At 35.0% G+C, this 19,554-nt stretch overlaps 1 protein-coding gene across 3 annotated transcripts in view; it reads right to left on the reverse strand.

The window, feature by feature from the left end:
* The window catches only part of TBCK (TBC1 domain containing kinase), a 190,010-nt gene that overhangs the window by 73,012 nt on the left and 97,444 nt on the right, over positions 1-19,554 (reverse strand). For all 3 annotated transcript variants that reach the window (XM_077755783.1, XM_077755782.1, XM_077755784.1), the window contains 2 exons: positions 14,319-14,355; positions 13,118-13,279 (listed from right to left, as the gene is read on the reverse strand). In XM_077755783.1, coding sequence (XP_077611909.1) covers positions 13,118-13,279; positions 14,319-14,355 — 199 coding nt within the window. The remainder of the gene's footprint in view (positions 1-13,117; positions 13,280-14,318; positions 14,356-19,554) is intronic.

Genomic DNA, 19,554 nt, shown 5'->3' on the forward strand with positions numbered 1-19,554 from the left:
AGTGGATAGGCAGACTCCCTCCATCTGATGATATTATTACCAACTAATGGATTTTGGTACAAGAGCTCACATATCTAAAGCTAAGTCCACCATGACTTCTAGTGAAGTACACTAAAAGTTTTATTTTCATCTATCAAAGGAGATATAAAATAAGTAGAGAAAAATTTATTAAAATATCAATTCTAAATTTTGAAAATAATTTTCTGAGTTAAATGACTAAAAATGATTAAAAAAGGAAATATTTTCATAGATTTCCTTTTCTTTCTCAAATCTGAAATTTATTATCTTTGATACGGAGTTAATAAAAGTAGGAAGGCTATCACACTCCAAGTTATTGTTTGTAGTTCTTTAGGAGGTCAATATTCCTGAAGCAGAGTAAGCTGTTTTCATATGGAGAAAGTGGACAGATCACAGAAAGGCAGGAGAAATTCAAGAAGTTGACTAGGATGAAGGAGTTTAGCATGGGCTAGCTTTTCCCTTTCTATATCCCTAACATTAATAAATGGCAAATATTCTCATTTTCTTTGCAAAAGTCCAAGTATGTTAGCTCAGGTAAGCAATGGAAAAAACACACTTCATGTTTTAAATTAAAAAGGGATAAGTTTCCTATTTCTCCTTTTGAAACAAGGAAATTATACATAAAGGAAGAAGGACATATGCATTTACAAAAAAAAGCTATTCTGCTGCTTCCTCCACCTCCCCAAATTAAAACTGGGAAATTTTTTTTTTTATTCGCTTTTTTTTTTAATTAGAGAGCATGAGAGAGAGACAGTACACATGTGCAGTGGGGGAGAGCATGGGGGCGTGGGGAAGGAGAGAGAGAGAGAAACAGAGAGAGANTATTCGCTTTTTTTTTTTAATTAGAGAGCATGAGAGAGAGACAGTACACATGTGCAGTGGGGGAGAGCATGGGGGCGTGGGGAAGGAGAGAGAGAGAGAAACAGAGAGAGAGAGAGACTGAGACAGAGAGAGAGAATCTTAAAATAGGCTCCATGACCAGAGCAGAGCCTGACTCAGAGCTCAATCTCACAATCGTTGAGATCATGAACTGAGCTGAAATTAAGAGTTGGATGCTTAACTAACTGAGGCACCCAGGCACCCGGGACATATATGCATTTAAGTCAATTCTGTGGATGGTACGTTTACAATTGCCTACTTTTGTAAGGAGGAAAACACCTGGAGCAGTAAAAGAAAAATGAAGAGTTATTGAGAATCTATTACAAGAGAAACATTTAATTCTCACAATGATTCTTGTAGAAAGTTATTGTAATCTCTCATTTCTGTTGAAGATAAATAAACTAAGATGTAAGGAAACTGATTTAATATGGCAAATGTGTTATTATGAGTAGAATGTCCGAGGTTTCTAAAGGATTATAAGACATCTTTTATTTCTCAATTCATTTAGATTTGGTGTATGGCCAGCAGGTCTGGAAAGACCAGTTACTCAATTAAGCGTTCCTTTATCTGCTATTAGTGATGTTTGCCAACTTCACAGTTGGTTACTTCCATGGCTACACAAAGAGGTCAGGTTTCATCATCCCATATGCTCTTCCTAACATAAAACATATTTAAAAAGAAACTCCTAAACATGTTTTGAGACATGGGTCTATTTACTTGAGCAATGGTAAATACAGTGAAATATATTTTTTAAAAAGCTCTATAATATGATCAAGTTGATACTGCCTCCTCAAAAAAGAAGAACACAGATAACAATTAGAATAAAAATCAAAGTTCAAGATAGGTTCTCTACTCAACTTAAGGAAGAGATGCTGAATTAATTTTAGAAAAATTCCCGTTAATGTTTAAGATAAAAATTTGAAGCTAAAGAGAGAAAAATCCTGTCATTTAAAAAAAAAAGCTGATCCTTTTAATACCATTTAATTGCCAAAAAAAGTTTCAGATCATAGATTTTGCATCTGTGGTGCTCAAATCAGTCTAACTGTCACCCAGTAGGAGTCTGAAGTCATCCCAGTGATCCAGAGTAGAGGTTGTAGTTCAGTCATTAAATCATGAGCCATGGAAAAGTCAGTTGTATCTGTTTCAACACCCTACCAGTACCATAAAAGGTTTACAGTGAATTCTGAGAATTTTATGGCATCCACCCCAATTATTAGTGCTCGCACATATCCCATTCTCCATTCCCATGTCACCTCTCCATCTCAAATTCTTCCGAAGCACTTTATCATAACCAAAATATTATGCAAAAAATACTCTGTAAACTGTGCATCAAAATATGCAACTATTCTTAAAAAGTAATCTCTTCTCCTAGGGTACTACTTTCTTCTAATCTCTTCTCCTAGGGTACTACTTTTTTCTATTTTGCATTGTAATTTTGACATAACACATTGTAAATAAAGTATGTTCCCTGGATTATGGCTTCCCAGTTTTGATTCTAAGCTCCAAGAGGAACTTTGTGACTGACAGAAATAACTTCTCTAAATCCTGATTTATTTGTCCTCATGCAGTACTATCATGTCTCTCAGAAAGACTGAACTATGTCCAAAATAATAAAACACATCTCATATTTCATTTGGGACAGGGTAGGTGGAAAATACATCTCTCCTGAAGACTTCTGTTCTCTTGCTCTAACAGCTATGAGCTGCTTCCAAGGTCTAGTGAACAGTTGTTGTCCTGGCATTTCTCTTTACTATCATCTCATTCCCTTTTCTCTCCCCTATATTTAATCTTTAATTTGGAGGGCAAGACATTATTTACTCTTTCTTGATTTACTTCATCATTTTGGTGAACTCATTATCCAGTAGCTTCTATGAAAGGGTACACAGAAGGCAAATTACTTTGAAATCTTCTATATCTTTTAATATATTTACTCTGCCTTTGACTGATAGTTGGGAGTAGGCATAGCATTCTAGAGTTGAATTATTTTTCCTTCAGTTATGAAAAACAGTGCTCCATTGTCTTCTGAGAAGTCTGATATGATTCTGAAGTGAAATCATTTGTATGTGATTTTCCTCTTTTCTGTAAACTTTTAGGATCCCTGGTGTTCTAAAAATTCAAAATGATATATGTAATGTGTGTCACTTCTTCATGCTAGGTATTTGATGGTCTTTTTGTAATCCTTCACCTACAGAGAAAGTTCTTGATGTCTGTGATACTTTCTGTTCTTTCTTCTTCTCTTATTAAAGAAATCTTGAACACCCTGAGTTGGTTTTCTAATAATTTTGTCTCTTCCTCTTACTTTCCATCTGTATTTTTGTTTTATTCTCTGAGAGATTTCCTAAGCTTATCATCTAACTCTTTTACTAGTATGCTCATTTGCATTTCCACAGCATTTTTAAAAAGTAAGTCCCTTTTGTTCTTTGTTACTTAAAAAAATTTGATTTGTCATTGTTGCAATAACTATCTTTCTGAGGATATTCTTTTATTTAGTTTGCTGGTTTGTGTCTTTTAGTTAGAGGTTTTCTTTCTTTCTTCCTTTCTTTCATAGTTTATTGTCAAGTTGGTTTCCATATAACACCCAGTATTCATCCCAACAAGTGCCCTCCTCCATGCCTATCATCCCCCTCCCCTCCTCTCCCCATCAGCCTTCAGTTTGTTCTCAGTATTCAAGAGTCTCTCATGGTTTGCCTCCCTCCCTCTCCCCAACTAATTTTTCCCCTTCTCCATCCCTATGGTCCTCTGTTAAGTTTCTTCTGTTCCACTTAAAAGTTAAAACATATGGTATCTGTCCTTCTCTGCCTGATTTATTTTGCTCAGCATAACAACCTTGAGTTCCATCCACGTTGCTACAAATAGCCAGATTTCATTCTTTCTCATTGCCATGTAGTATTCCATTGTAGAGATAAACCAATCTTCATGATCCATTTGTCAGTTGATGGACATTTAGGCTCTTTCCATGTTTTGGCTATTGTTGAAAGTGCTGCTCTGAACATTGGGGTACATGTGCCCCTAGGCATCAGCACTCCTGTATCTCTTGGGTAAATTCCTAGCAGTGCTATTGTTGGATCATATGGGAGTTCTATTGTTAATTTTTTGAGGAACCTCCACACTGTTTTCCAGAGGGGCTGCACCAGTTTACATTCCCACCAGCAGTGTAGGAGGGTGCTCGTTTCTCCACATCCTCACCAGCATCTATAGTCTCCTGATTTGTTCAATTTAGCCACTCTGACTGGTGTGAGGAGGTATTAGTTAGAGGTTTTCTATAAAGGTTTGGTGATATATGACTACATATTTAAAAGAACAATACTAAAAATCAGATTGGAAGTTTGTATATGTGGGAAGGTCTTGGTGACTGGTAGATTCACTGTTGGGTAACTTAGAGACATGGTCAAGACCCCTAAATAGGGTATTTCTCCCTATGGAGACATTCTACCTTTCCAAAGAATAATTCTCTGTGTAAGCTAATCTTTGCCAGCACTGACCATGGAGGAGTACGGGGGTTCTAACTGCATATATCCCCTTACTTCTGCTCTCTGCTATGCTGTTGACTCTGAGTCTCAAGATACTTTGATTCTAGGGGTACCTGAGTGGCTCAGTCTGGTTCAGCGTTGNCTGCCTGATTTATTTTGCTCAGCATAACAACCTTGAGTTCCATCCACGTTGCTACAAATAGCCAGATTTCATTCTTTCTCATTGCCATGTAGTATTCCATTGTAGAGATAAACCAATCTTCATGATCCATTTGTCAGTTGATGGACATTTAGGCTCTTTCCATGTTTTGGCTATTGTTGAAAGTGCTGCTCTGAACATTGGGGTACATGTGCCCCTAGGCATCAGCACTCCTGTATCTCTTGGGTAAATTCCTAGCAGTGCTATTGTTGGATCATATGGGAGTTCTATTGTTAATTTTTTGAGGAACCTCCACACTGTTTTCCAGAGTGGCTCTACCAGTTTACATTCCCACCAGCAGTGTAGGAGGGTGCTCGTTTCTCCACATCCTCGCCAGCATCTATAGTCTCCTGATTTGTTCATTTTAGCCACTCTGACTGGTGTGAGGAGGTATTAGTTAGAGGTTTTCTATAAAGGTTTGGTGATATATGACTACATATTTAAAAGAACAATACTAAAAATCAGATTGGAAGTTTGTATATGTGGGAAGGTCTTGGTGACTGGTAGATTCACTGTTGGGTAACTTAGAGACATGGTCAAGACCCCTAAATAGGGTATTTCTCCCTATGGAGACATTCTACCTTTCCAAAGAATAATTCTCTGTGTAAGCTAATCTTTGCCAGCACTGACCATGGAGGAGTACGGGGGTTCTAACTGCATATATCCCCTTACTTCTGCTCTCTGCTATGCTGTTGACTCTGAGTCTCAAGATACTTTGATTCTAGGGGTACCTGAGTGGCTCAGTCTGGTTCAGCGTTGGACTTTGGCTCCAGTCATGACCTCAGGGTTCATTGGTTTGAACCCCGCACTGGGCTTGCAACAGGCTCTCTAATGTCAGCACAGAGCCTACTTTGGATCCTCTGTCCCCCTCTATCTCTGCCCCTCCCAAGTTCACACTATTTCTCTCTCTCAAAAATAAATAAATAAACATTAAAAAAATTTTAAAAAGATACTTTGATTCTATTACTCCAAAGAATACCCCTTCAAATTTACTGTTCACATGGATATGTTTTTTGTAATATTTGCAAACAGTAAAGATATTTAAGTCACAAACAGTGAAGACTTCTGTCTTTACACCAATTTCCCCTCCATTACACTTCATCTTGCATTAGGCAACATTATAATGGCTAGAGGCACTTTGAGGTATAACTAAGAATAAGCTAAATTAGGAATAGTTAGATAATTAGTTTCATTTAATGGGATATAGTTTTGTGATCTGAAGTCACTTTATGGTATTGACAAAAAATTTTTTTACTGTTTATTTTTGAGAAAGAGAGACAGAGCACAAGTGGGGGAGGGGCAGAGAGAGAGGAAGACAGAATCCAAAGCAGGCTCCAGGCTCCAAGCTGTTGGCACAGAGCCGGATGCAGGGCTCGAACTCACAAACTGTAAGATCATGACCTGAGCTGAAGTCAGACGCTTACCCGACTGAGTCACCCAGGTGCCCCAACAAAAGATTTTCTCCTTGACATAACTTTCACCAGGTTCATTTACATCCTTTCTTGACTATGCCTCAACTTTAGCTTATAAAGACTTGTCTCCCAGCCTCTGTGGGAAGGTAGGAACCTAACTTTGGTTAAGTGCCAGTTAGCAAACCAAGATGGGTTTTATGTGGGCCAATGCCCTCTTTCACACTTCTGTAATTTTTCATTTTCCTGAATCTTCTGGGCCTCTATGCCCCCACCCTCCCCACCTATTCCCTCATTCTTCCTTTAAAATGCCCAGTTACCTCTGTACAAAATGAAGTTCAATTCATGTTGGTCTCTTATCTACTGTAAGAGTATATTAGCACTTTAACTAGTATCTGGCTTTATTTATGTTTGACAGGATAGGAAAGTCATTGCTCTAGAAATAATGTCCTAGAAACTCCTATCACTCACTATGCAAGAGCACAGGTGTAAAGCAAAATGATGTCTCCCAGCACCAGATGCTTTAGGGGAGGAGAAACGTTTAAAATATACACAGCCAAACATCAGGCTTAAACATTCTTCCAAACATTAAGCATGTAAAATTATAAGCAGAGAATCTGGTAGTCACTGACGTCTGATCAAAAGAGATATGCTCTCCTTTTAGGAATATATTTGATAATGTTACATATACAGTTATAAGTGCATCATTAACTCTTTATCTTTTTTGATAGGAATTTCACAAAGCAGCATTTCTGTATTTATAGGAAAGAAATCTGTAGCACTACAACAGAGGGTATTATCTATGTTAAGTCACTTGTTTTAGGCATTCCTACTATCAATAATAAAAAAACAAATTCCACCCAACACTTCCAGTGGAAAGACTGATTATTTTATTGTACGGAAAATATGTATAATTATTGTCATATGTAGAGATAATCAATGAGTATGGAGCAAAAAAGGAGGAAAAATATAGAGGAATCTGACATTTAATAATTAAAATATTATGTTACTTTTCTCTTTTGTAATTTGTTATGCTCTCTTTGCTCATTCTCAATATTCTTTTAATGGTCTAATTTTGTAATGTAATTTATTTCCTCTTAAAAGAGGGCCACTTCTCCATACTGCTTAGGCTTCGGGCCCACAAAATCTGGATCTTCCCCTATCCTGCAGTCTTCTGTTAGGTGGCAGAGAAGACGCATAGCTAGCAACGTCGTGCAAAGATCCACAGAGGGGAGAAATGAAACTACTCCTTATGCATACATTGCATTAGTTCTTATCTGGTTTTTTCCACTTCATTTTCATTTGTTTTTAATTCGTGAGACTTTTGGTGCTCTGCACCAAGAACTGGCTTGCTTCTTGCTATCATTCTCTTTTGCAGGAACATTTTAGTTCTCTGCTTTTTATTAAGGGAGTTATTATTGATGTAATTGTGTTCTATCTTCTAAATATCTGTTGATGTGTCTGGTTTACTAGTGCTTTTCTTATATTGTCTTTGTACTTAGGATTATACTTTTTTTCATTCCCTTACCGTTTTTGCTTTAGTGATGTTTCACAAGGCAGTAGGGATAAACATACGTGTACAATCTGTCATTCTTAATTGGAAAGGTCTCAAACTTTAAAGGTTCTGGCTTAAAAGGGGTGGGAATGAATTTAGGAGATGAACATGGTGGGCTTGAAGCCTCACTCTCTTGGTCTAGCTCTTGGTCTAGTGGCATTTAAGGTATTTACTTAGAAAGTGGTATAATAATAATAATGGCATACTGCAAAGAGCATTTACCTGGGAGGCAGCCTGACCTGGGTTTACATTTCAGTTGGATTATTACAAGTCATATAGCTATGGCCAAACTCATTTTTCTTCTTTTTTTTCTCAATCATAAAATAGAGATAATATAAAACACATGAAAGTTATAGCATTTCAACTGAAATTTTAAAAAGCATAAGCTTTATGGGGCGCCTGGGTGGCTTAGTCGGTTAAGCGTCCGACTTTCCCTTAGGTCATGATCTCGCGGTTCGTGGGTTCGAGCCCCGTGTCGGGCTCTGTGCTGACTGCCAGCTCAGAGCCTGGAGCCTGTTTCAGTCTGTGACTCCTTCTCTCTCTGACCCTCCCCTGCTCATGCTGTCTCTCTCTCTCTCTCCTAGAAATAAATAAAATATTAAAAAAAAAAAAGCATAAGCTTTAGATACCAGTAAATATGGGATCTTACTTTAAACTCAGTTAAAGTATAGGTTACATTTCTATTTTACACTTGGTAGATTTCTATTTAGAAAGAGATTGCCTTGTAAGAAATATCCTTTTCTACTTTTAAAAATCTAAAAACTTGGAATGTTATTTAGTGATATAAAGAAGTGGGCTATGAAGCCATAAGCAGACATGGAGGAAAAAGTCTGAAAAGCCTACATACTTCTATGATTCCAACTATGTGACATTCTGGTAAATACAAAAGTATTAAGACAGTAAAAGAATCACTGATTTCTAGGACAGAGTGGGGTAGGAAGAGTGGAGAGAAGAACTGTATAGTTGCAGCATAAGAGATGCTTACGGTGGTGAAACTGTTCTATATAATGCTGTAATGGTAAATATATGACATTACTCTCTTGTCAAAACACACAGCACTGTTTAAGACAAAGGGTGAACCTTATGTAAACTACTGGTCTTAGTTTATAATAACAATGTATTGGGGTTTCTCGGAGGCTCAGTCAGTTAAATGTCTGACTCTTAATTTTGGCTCAGGTCATAATCTCACAGTTTGTGGATTTGAGCTCCATATCGGGCTCTGTGCTGACGGTGCAGAGCCTGCTTGGGATTCTGTCTCCCTCTCTCTCTCTCTCTGCCCCTCACCCACTCACACACAAACACACACACACACACACACATACACACACTCTCTCTCTCTCTCTCAAATAAAATAAACTTAAGAAAAAAACATATACTCATTTAAACATTTTTTAAAAATAAAATATTACAAGGAAATAGAATTTGGAAACAATTTTTGGCAAAAATAATAATGCTTTTCTGCTGTGTTCTCACTTCAAGAATTAAAGAGTTAGTATAAAGTGAAGGAAAGGAAGAAGAAAGGAGAAGGAACTTATAAAGATTGAATGTTACAAGTTATTTACGTATTTTTAAAATATTAAAAGCTGGGGTGCCTGGGAGGCTCAGTTGGTTGAGTGTCTGACTCTTGATTTCGGCTCAGCTCATGAGCCTGGGTCATGGGATTGAGCCCCACATTGGGCTCTTCACTAGGCATGGAGCCTGGAGACTGCCTGAGATTCTCTCTCTCTCTGCACCTTCCTCGGTCTCTAAGATTAAAATAAAATAAAAATATTAAATGCTACTATTTACTTTTAAAAAGTTATACATACTATATATGCACACTCAGTACCAGATTTTGTGGCAGGTGCATTATGTATATTATCTTTAGTGCTCATCATAACAGTAAAGCAGATATTATTATCTCCATTTTACTGAATGTTTCTTAATGTAAAGAATTCTCAGTGAGATTAAAAGTTTGCCCAAATTCACACAGCCACTATGTGCCAGAACTAAGATATGAACTCACATCTATTTCATCTATAGACGGCTCTTTCAGCAGAGAACTACACTAAAAGTTTCCCTTTTCACACAGGTTGTGAGTGTTAGAGCTAGGACTTAAACCCTAATCTGTCTTGATTGAAAAGTCTATGCTATCTACTACATTACACTGTTTCTGAGCAATGAAAAGAAATATTCTTCTTAGTCATAATATACACTCAACAAAGAAGGTCTACTTGACTTCTCAGATAATTCCTCAATTGCTTTAGCTAACAAGGAAATCTATATGACTTATTATCTACTTAAATAATTTAAAGAGGGGCACCTGGGTGTCTCAGTCGGTTAATCACCTGACTTTGGGTCAGGTCATGCTCTCACTGCTCATGGGTTAGAGTCCTGTGTTGGGCTTTGTGCTGAGAGCTCAGAGCCTGGAGCCTACTTCTTAATTCTGTGTCTCCCAAAATCCCTCTGCCCCTCCCCAACTTGTGCGCATGCATGCACTCTCTCTCACAAGTGAATGTTAAAAAAATTTTTTTTTAATTATAGAAAAAGCCAAATGGGGTGATTGCAGCATTTATACCACCAATAGGAAAGCATGTCATGATAGAATGGAAAAGTGAAAACAAGCATAATAATGATGATGACAAATTAATAATAATAATCACTGACATAGCATTTGCTCTATGCCATGCACAGCTCTAAGTTGTTTAGATATACTGGTTTATTTAACACAACAACACTCTTAGGTAGGGACTATTATTATTCTCATATAATCAGAGTTAAGGAAACAAGGAGGTTAAGTCATGACCCTAAGATCACACAGCTGTAACTGGTAGAGCCAGGATCTGAAACTCAGGTGAGCAGCTCCACACACCATGCTCTTAATAACTAGACTGCTGGGTGTTTCTTTGTTGAAAGAAAAAAACTAGAAAAAATGACTTAAAAAAATTCAAGCCCATTTTGTTCACAAGGTTACCAATTGAGTAGTATTTCCATCATATTACTATCAAATAAATGTTCTGAACCGTGAATTTAGCAATCTGCTTCAGCAAAGATTTTAGGTAAATTTGCTGTTTGCTTATGCTTTTAAACTCAGTTGAGTGGAGATTTCAGTAAAGTATAACATATTTAGTAAGTTCAAATCAATGTTTAATCCTATCCTGTCTTTATCTACAAAGTTTGTCTAAAGAATTAAAGTGAAATATAGAGTTATCCTATTTATTCTTTTTCTGTAGTCTTAAAAAGCTTGTTTCTTTCAAATATGTTCCAAACTATGTCACATAATTCTTTGCTTAGAAAAGGCACATTCAGTGTGTTTGTGTGTATATTAATCTGGATTCACTTTTTAAGATTTCCCATGATTATTTCCAGTTCCTTCAAGCATCTTCATGAGGAAGCTCAACATGAAGAAAAAAGAGATCTCTTCAGATTTAGGAAAGACATCCCACATAAGTGTCCTTCGATTAAAAGTAAAAGACAGGTGTACTTTAGGGCAAGGCCTACATTTAGACCCTTTCTGTGTGTTTTTTTAAAGTCATATTCTTATTAGAACCTCGTTCTTCTCCAACAGGAATTATAGACAGTGGCCAAACAAATGAGCCAGAATAATGGCACTGAGGATCAAGGCAATTAACAACAATGCATCCTATTTTCTTTTTTTTTAATTTTTATTTCTGGGAGAGAGAGAGAGAGAGAGACAGCGTGAGCAGGGGAGGGTCAGAGAGAGAGGGAGTCACAGATTGAAACAGCCTCCAGGCTCTGAGCTGGCAGTCAGCACAGAGTCCGACACGGGGCTCGAACCCACGAACCGCGAGATCATGACCTAAGCGAAAGTCGGACGCTTAACCGACTAAGCCACCCAGGCGCCCCAATGCATCCTATTTTCAAAGGCAGGTAGAATTTAACAGCTGTTTTTTTAATGTTTATATTTGAGAGAGACAGAGAGATAAAGAGAGAGAGAGCCAGGGAGGGGCAGAGAGAGAGGGAGACACAGAATCTGAAGCAGGCTCCAGGCTGTGAGCTGTCAGCACAGAGCCTGATGTGGGTCTTGAACTCACAGACTGTGAGATCATGACCTGAGCCACCCAGGCTCCGGTAGAGTTTACCTTTTTAATAAGTCAGCTCTAACAAGCATATTCTTATTTTCTGATTTCAGAAATAATAAATTTTCATGGACAAGCAGAGTTACTATTAATATCTATACAACGAGACAACAGATTCTTCATCAGTGTTTAAGTGGTCCATTTATGTATGAAATAGGAAAGGCATTAAATTTGCTTGATTTCAAAATCACAATAAGCATTTGTGATTTTTTTAAAAGAACTGACCATAAAAATTCTTTTAATCTAATCAATCATCTTCTTTTTACTTTGGCAAGTTGGGAATGAGAAGAAAATATCTGCAAGGTACAGACAGTATTCCTAGTTTGTGAAACTAGCTTCTTTGTTACCATTCACCACCAAGATTAAAAAAATAGATAGATTTTCAAAATGAATCTATTTCCCAGAAACAAATAATATAAGAACTGAACTACTATTTGCTCATATAAAAAATAATTTAAGTTTGATAAGTTAGAAGGATGATGGTGATACTTTCAATTTGGGGGAAAGAAGGAAGAAGAAATTTTAAAAAAATTAAATTTTAAATTGTTATTATTTTCCCCAAAGGATGAAGACTTTCAACAACAGAGAGATGATGAAGTATGAGATATACATCATCAACTAAAGACGAAAATCAGGGTAGGTAATAGTTTCTTATTCCTCTTGAGAGTAATTAATAAATACGTGATATTAAGGTACTTTTATTTTGTTCTTCATTTATTTTTTTAGGCAAATTCATCTCTTGGATAACTAAATGTGTTTCTTATCAGCAGTCACTTGAGTCTGCCTAAAAATAGGGAGAACAATAATAGACTCAGAAGAAGAGTTGGAGCCAATGAAATGCTTTCTGAAGTAGAATTTTTCTACCTGAAAAACATTTTGGGTTCTGCAAAAATATATTTTGTTTTTTAATTCCATAGATTGTTATATCCTAGGTGAACACATTACTGTGGTGTTTTCAGCCACAGCAGCAAAGCTTAGACCACTGTCACATTCCCTTTTTCCACACTTAGCAAATTTAACACTTAGATTTCCAAACTCCCCACTTGTGGATATAATATATAGCTTGTGGATTTGCCCTCCAAAGGGGACAGTAATACCTTTTCTCAAACTGTCAAATTGTCTAAGGAGCTATAGATAGTAGAGAGCAAAGTTCCACATACATCTCTGGTAAACACAGATTCTCAAACACCTAACCAAGTCGCCTTTGTTTACTCTCTATCAGCTGAAGATAAACAGGCCTGTCCTAAGATTAAAGGCAAATATGTCACTGACCCCAGCTCTTTTACTCTTGTGGTGGCATCATTGACATAAAATTAAACCACAGCAGTCTAATTTGACACAGGTTTGTACATGTGCTGGAAGAGCAGATGTGATTATATGAGAGAGAATCCAGAGAAGGAAGTTGAAACTTAGGAAGAGATTCTGAAAGCTTGGATGATTATTTTTGCAAATTGCCGAAAGACTGTCTCATTATTTTATAATGAAATTTCATTTAGTGACATCTATACCTGGTAAATCAGAGAAGAGAAGAATGCACTCATTAAAGCCATTAGCCAAAAGCCGGTCCCGCAGTTGCTGGAGAATTGCTACTCCAATACAGAATGGGAAAGAGGAATTCCCAAGGAGTAATGTATCCCAGAGGTGGAAAATTTTGTGCAGTGGAAATACATCTGTAAAATAACAAAATAAAAATAAATTAAATAAAAACCCAAAATTACAGAAATTAAAACAATAACAAGCAGTTTTACTAGACATGTTACAAACGGTTTATGGTCAAAACGAATTAAGAACAAATACTGCCAAATTTTTTATAAACTTTTTATAAAATGTTTATAAAAATTGTTTTTGACTTGGTTTCATAAAAAAATTATAAAACTGTATATAATATTTATTGCATCCTAAGGTATTTTTAAAAATTAATAATCAGTTTGGTCAAATAGATGACATTTTCTAACCTCCTTTATCAATCCTGGTATAGTTGTTTCATTAATTATATTTCTTACTAGAATTTTCTTGTTACACTATTCTCAAAAGTTTATTTGCCTACATGAAATTTAGTATTGTTTTAGATTCAGTATTGTTACACTTGTAATATTCACTCAAAATAATTGCTTTATTAAGTTCACATAAAATACGTTTTCTATTTTTTTGCAACTTTATTTTTTACATTTAATGATACTGTGCATATTTTTCAAGGCCAATGCATAATCTACTTTAAATATGGTTATTCCATTTATCATTTGTACATATTTAGCAGAATGTCCACTGTATTAATATTTGTAACTGATTAAACTATCACATCCACATACTCTGATTTCTAGAGGAATTCTAGGTTTGGAAATAACAAAAGTATTAGAAGATCTCTAAAAATTGAGTCTCATTTGGTTGTAAAAGTTGCCTTCCAAATCTTTATGTAAATTCTACAGTTAATGTTAATTTCTTTTCCAACAGAAGGCAGAAATTTTATGCCAGGACACGTAAGATAGGCATCCTAAACATCACTATACAACCCTCATCCTATATTACACTCTTTTTGATATACAGCAATGAAAACAATTTTTTCTACCCAACTCTATTACATTAGAATTATATAAGGATCCTTATGTAAATAAGTCTGATTAATATCACTATAGCTATAATATACTGGGGAAGAAAGCAGCTGTCCTTTTGCTAATACAATATTTAAAGGAAAGGAAAAATTATACTTACGAGTAAACATGGTGAGAAACCAAGGGATGGCATAGAGCTATGGGTAGAAGAGGAAAGGGGTGCCATGCCGGAGACAGATAAAGAGGAAATAAAAGATAATTAGAATGGTTACTAATAAACTGAATGGTAAAAAATATTCTATACTGTGGTATACTCCATTGATTAAAATAAAAGTGAATGCTGATAATTAGAATTATTAAATTATAATGATTACCACAAATACCACAAATACTCCATTAAATGATACCATCTATTACAAATGCTACAGATGTCCCTTTCTCCAAGGATTATTACAAAGAATGTCTTCATTTCATCTAAGGAAATACTCAAGATACTGCCTAACCCAAACACAGCACTTTGCCTGCTAATTCCAAGGGTGAACTTTCAGATTGTACAAAAATATTTCTGGGATTTCAATGGTCTTTATCAGTTTGAGTTACTCTCAGTATTTTTTAGAAGTGGTAAGATGGTTTTTGAAAAATGTCCAAAATGTCTCTTAAGAAAGTATTGTGAAGCATATGCTTTCTATTACCATTTTTTAAATTAATAGGAAGCTTCATAAGAGACTAAAATAACATCTAAAAATGAAATAATTTGGTTCTTTAGCTGAGTGACAAATTTATTTTCCTAATTTTACTGTCTAGGAATGAAAATACACACACACAGAGACATGCTTACATACTTGTCTATATACTTTCAATTAATTTTGTGACATTTTGAAAGTGAGAAAAATATTCCCAATTTCTAAATGTAGAGTAAAATCTCCTTTGTCAGTAGCAAGTATTGAAAGTCAGTAATAATATATAGAAAGATCTGAAAAAGCTCCAAATTTATTTTACTTTCGCATCAAAGCAGTTTACCATTAGACAAAGATTTCTATACTACCTATAGGATTTAAATAAACATTCTTCCAGCACCTATCAATTATAATTTATGAATAGACTACCATATGTCTTTGCATAGCATACCACTATTCATGCTATCAAAATGCTAGTCAAGAACCCTACGTATAATTATATACTAAAGTCTAAGTACTGTATGTGAAATAAAGCCTACTGCTCTCCACAAGATCATCATTTATATACATTAACACATAGACAGTTCTTTCAAGTGACATTACAAAAGGGAAAACTGCAGAGAAATACAAAGGTATGTGACTTCACTGTAAAGAGTACGGGTTGTAAAAACCAATAAAATATAACAAAATCTGAACTCTTCAGCCTAATTTAAGTTTAAAAATAAAGTTATTAAATATTAGTTTCATTGCTATTATTTAACTTTTTTTCCTTAAAGGACATGACATACATTACAGTATCTCTACCCTTCTGATCAAAGCCGATTATTTGTCATTAGGAATCTTATCTGAATTACTTCAGCAACAAGCTGACAATCTGTTTTGCCACACAGTGAAGAGGGCATGTGTATTCCTTCCACACAAAGTGGGGAAGGGATCACTTCATAAGATTGGAGGGAAAACTTGCCAGGCTCACACAAAACCAGGAATAATTCATTTTACCACCAGTCAGAACAAACACACAATTTTTAATAAACAAGGAATTAAGTAGAGTACTCAAAATAGTATTACCTTAATAATAGCATAATTATGCTCCCAAATTATGCTGTTCTAGTCTTACTTAATAAACCTTTGAGGCAAGTCTTAAAGGATCAAAATGTTTCAATGTTATTCAGTTACATCCCAAAATAAAGCTCAAGGATATTTACAAGAATAGAAAAATATCCAATATTCAACAAGGTAAAATTCACAATGACTGGAATCTAATTTAAAAAATACCAGTAGTAAAAATTAGTAAAAAAAAAAAAAAAAACATGAGGAGAAAAATCATTGACTCAAAATGCACACAGAACTGACATAAATGTTTGTAATAGCAGGAAATAACATTAAAATACTTTTTATAACTGTATTTATGTTCAAAAAGCTAAGGATGTTCATGTTAAGTAAGAGACATGGCAGATACAAAAAAAAAAAAAAAGCCAAATCAAACTTTTAAGAGATGAAAAGTACAGTGTTTGAGAGAAAAAAAATATACTGGATGGGATTAAGCAGATCATTGCAGATGAAAAAAAATGGTAAACTCAGAAACATCAATAGAAAGTATCCAATGAAACAAAGTCAGGACAAAAAAGGAACAAAACATACAGTTCCAGCCTGTAAGGGGCTTACAGTTCTTTAAGAGTAGCAGATGTTCATTAAATATTCTTTCATTTCACTCCAATTAGGTTCTTGCTGCTACTTCACCACCAAAACTGCTCTTATCTTGGTCATCAAAGACTTCCATGTTGCTAAATCTAACGGCCAATTCTCACTGAATCCTTCTTTACCAATCAGCAAGGTTTGACATAGGTATTCTTACCTTCTCAAAACATTCCCCACCCCAGTTTGACTTCCAAGATATCACATTCGTCTAGTTTTCTTCTTACTTCTCTGATTGTTACTCCATCTCTTTTGTTGGTTATTCTTCATCTCCCAGATTTCAATATTGGCATGCCCTGTTTTCAGTCCTTGGATTTTCTTCTTTTCTATTTTTCTCCAGATGATTATGCATAGTGCAAGGACTCCCATTTTTATAGCTCTATCCCAGACCTCTCCTCTGAATTGCAAACCCACATGTCCAAATGCCAGCTTGACATTTCCACTTGTCCCAAATGGAGCTGATACTTCTTCAAAACCTATGCTTTCAAGTATAGTCTTCCAAATCTCAGTTAAAAGCCACTGATTCAAGCCACTATAGCCTACATTATTACACTAGTGTATGATCAACCTTTTAAAATTCCACCCTTGTCCCTCCTTGGGTTTTTCTTACCATAAAAACCAGAATAATCTTGTTAAAATGTTTAGATCAGAACATGTCATTCCTTTGTTAAACAGAATTGAGTGGCTTTCCATCACTGACAACAAAAGCTAAAGTCTTAACTATGTAATCCGTTTTGATCTAAAACTTGGTTCTCTTTGACTCTCATCTCCTTGTTCATGGGCTCCAGTCACATTGGTCTCCTGGCTGTTCCTTCAACATCGCTGGCATGCTTATACCTCAAGGCTTTAGAACTTGCTGCTGCCTCTGCTTCATTGCTCTTTCCCTCAGTTCCCAAAGCCATTTATTCAATAGCCACTTTTTCTGTGAGGCTTTCCCTGACTCCCTTCCTGACTTCTTTCCTTTTTTCTCTTCTCTTCTCCTCTCTTTTCCCCTCTCCTCTCCTTTCCTTTCCCTCTCTTACTCACTCTCTCTCTCTCTCCTCTCTCTCCCTCCCTCCCTCAAGTTTTTATTTGAATTCCACTTAGTTAACAGGCAGTGTTATATTAGTTTCAGGTATACAATACAGTGATTCAACAATTCCATAAATCACTTGGCGCTCATCAGGACAAGAGTACTCGTTAACCCCCATCACCGATTTAACCCATTCTCTTCCCCCTTCCCAGACTACCTTATTTAAAAATTCAACTTCTTCTTCATTCAAGCACTTAACATCTATGTCCCTAGTATGGGTTTTTTTCTCTTTAGTACTTACCACTACCCAACATATCACATAGTATATTTATCTTTTATTATTGTCTACCCCTACCCTCAGAATATAAAGTCAACGAGGACAGAGTTTTTGACATACCCAGGGTCTAGGGAAATGAGCACCACATAATAGGTTCTCAGATATTTGTTGAAAAAAAGAATAAAATATATAATGAAGATAATTGAAAGGGATAGATTAAAAGATCCAGATATGAGATTATACATTTTCTTGAGAAGTTTTCAATAAATATGAAATAATGAGAAAAGTAGTTAATCTTCCATATATATATGTGTTATATATATATGGAAGTATATATTCAAATTTTTATGTTTAGTGTTTTTTCAGTACTTTCCACTATTTAATTTGAAAGATATATATATATGTGCTATATATATATATATATATGGAAGTATATATATATGTGTTATATATATATGGAAGTATATATATATGAAAGTATATATATATGGATCTTTCAAATTAAATAGTGGAAAGTACTGAAAAAACACTAAACATAAAAATTTGAATTATATGCCTATAGTTTGACAATAATTATGATAAGAGATATTAGAAATAAGTGAAATGAAGCATATTCTAATGATATTTGATTCTAATGATATTTGAAAAGTAATAATTAATTCAAGTTGAAACATTTATTTAATATATAATAGCTCCTAGGTGCTCACCAGCATCAGTTACCTTGACCAACTAAAGTCAGGTAAATAAATAGGTAATATATTCTGTGAGATTGTAATGCTAGTCATTTATTCTTTTTTCTTCCTTTTAAGATAGCTTAATCTTAAATAACTTCTTAGGATATTGGTACATCTTCATGTTATAGTCTGATACATGAAAAAGATAGTATAACACAATTTGAATACTAACTGGTTCAGGTTTTCATTTTTGAAAAAGCAAATAATGAAATATTTTATTGAAGATATAAAATATATATAACATTAGTCTTACAAAATTACAGATATTATTAACTTTTCCTGATTTAAAAATGGAAACTGAGACCCAATGAAAAAAAATCATACATGCTTTAGCTATTTGCATGATTAGACATAGTGGTAGTCAACTAAGAGTCAGCTGAGTAAATACTGCCCCCTAGCTATATCAAGAAAGAACAGTGATATTTAGCGTTTCAGGAGTGTTTTCAAATGACCTGATAATATCAAAATTACAAACATCACTAGGAAAAACAAAGGCAGGAAACTCATTAACTTGATTTTGAAGAGTAGAAAATTATGGCTTAAAAAGTTGTAAATATATACAAATATAAAAGATTAAAAAAGGAAATATTTCTTATATATTCTGGATGAATCTTTTGTCAAATAAATTTTATTTGCATAGTGCACGCTGTCTCTCTATTATTTTAATTTATATTTTTAATTTTATGTGTTGTAAAAATAATTTATTTTATTATTTGCATTAGTATATATAATACAATTATTATTGTTATTATAAAATGAAGTCCCTTCTAGTTGGCTTTCTTTTTTTTTAATTTTTAAAGTTTATTTTTGAGAGAGTGTGAGACAGAGTGTGAGTGAGGGAGGGGCAGAAAAAGAGGGAGAAACAGAATCTCAATCTGAATCAGGTTCCAGGCTCTGAACTGAGAGCACAGAGTCCAATGTGGGGCTCGAACTCACAAAGTCTGAGACCATGACCTGAACTAAAGTCAGACACTTAACTGACTGAGTCACCCAGGGGCCCC

This window comes from Crocuta crocuta, unplaced genomic scaffold (genome assembly GCF_008692635.1).
Source record: "Crocuta crocuta isolate KB4526 unplaced genomic scaffold, BGI_CrCroc_1.0 scaffold92, whole genome shotgun sequence".
Taxonomy (NCBI): domain Eukaryota; kingdom Metazoa; phylum Chordata; class Mammalia; order Carnivora; family Hyaenidae; genus Crocuta; species Crocuta crocuta.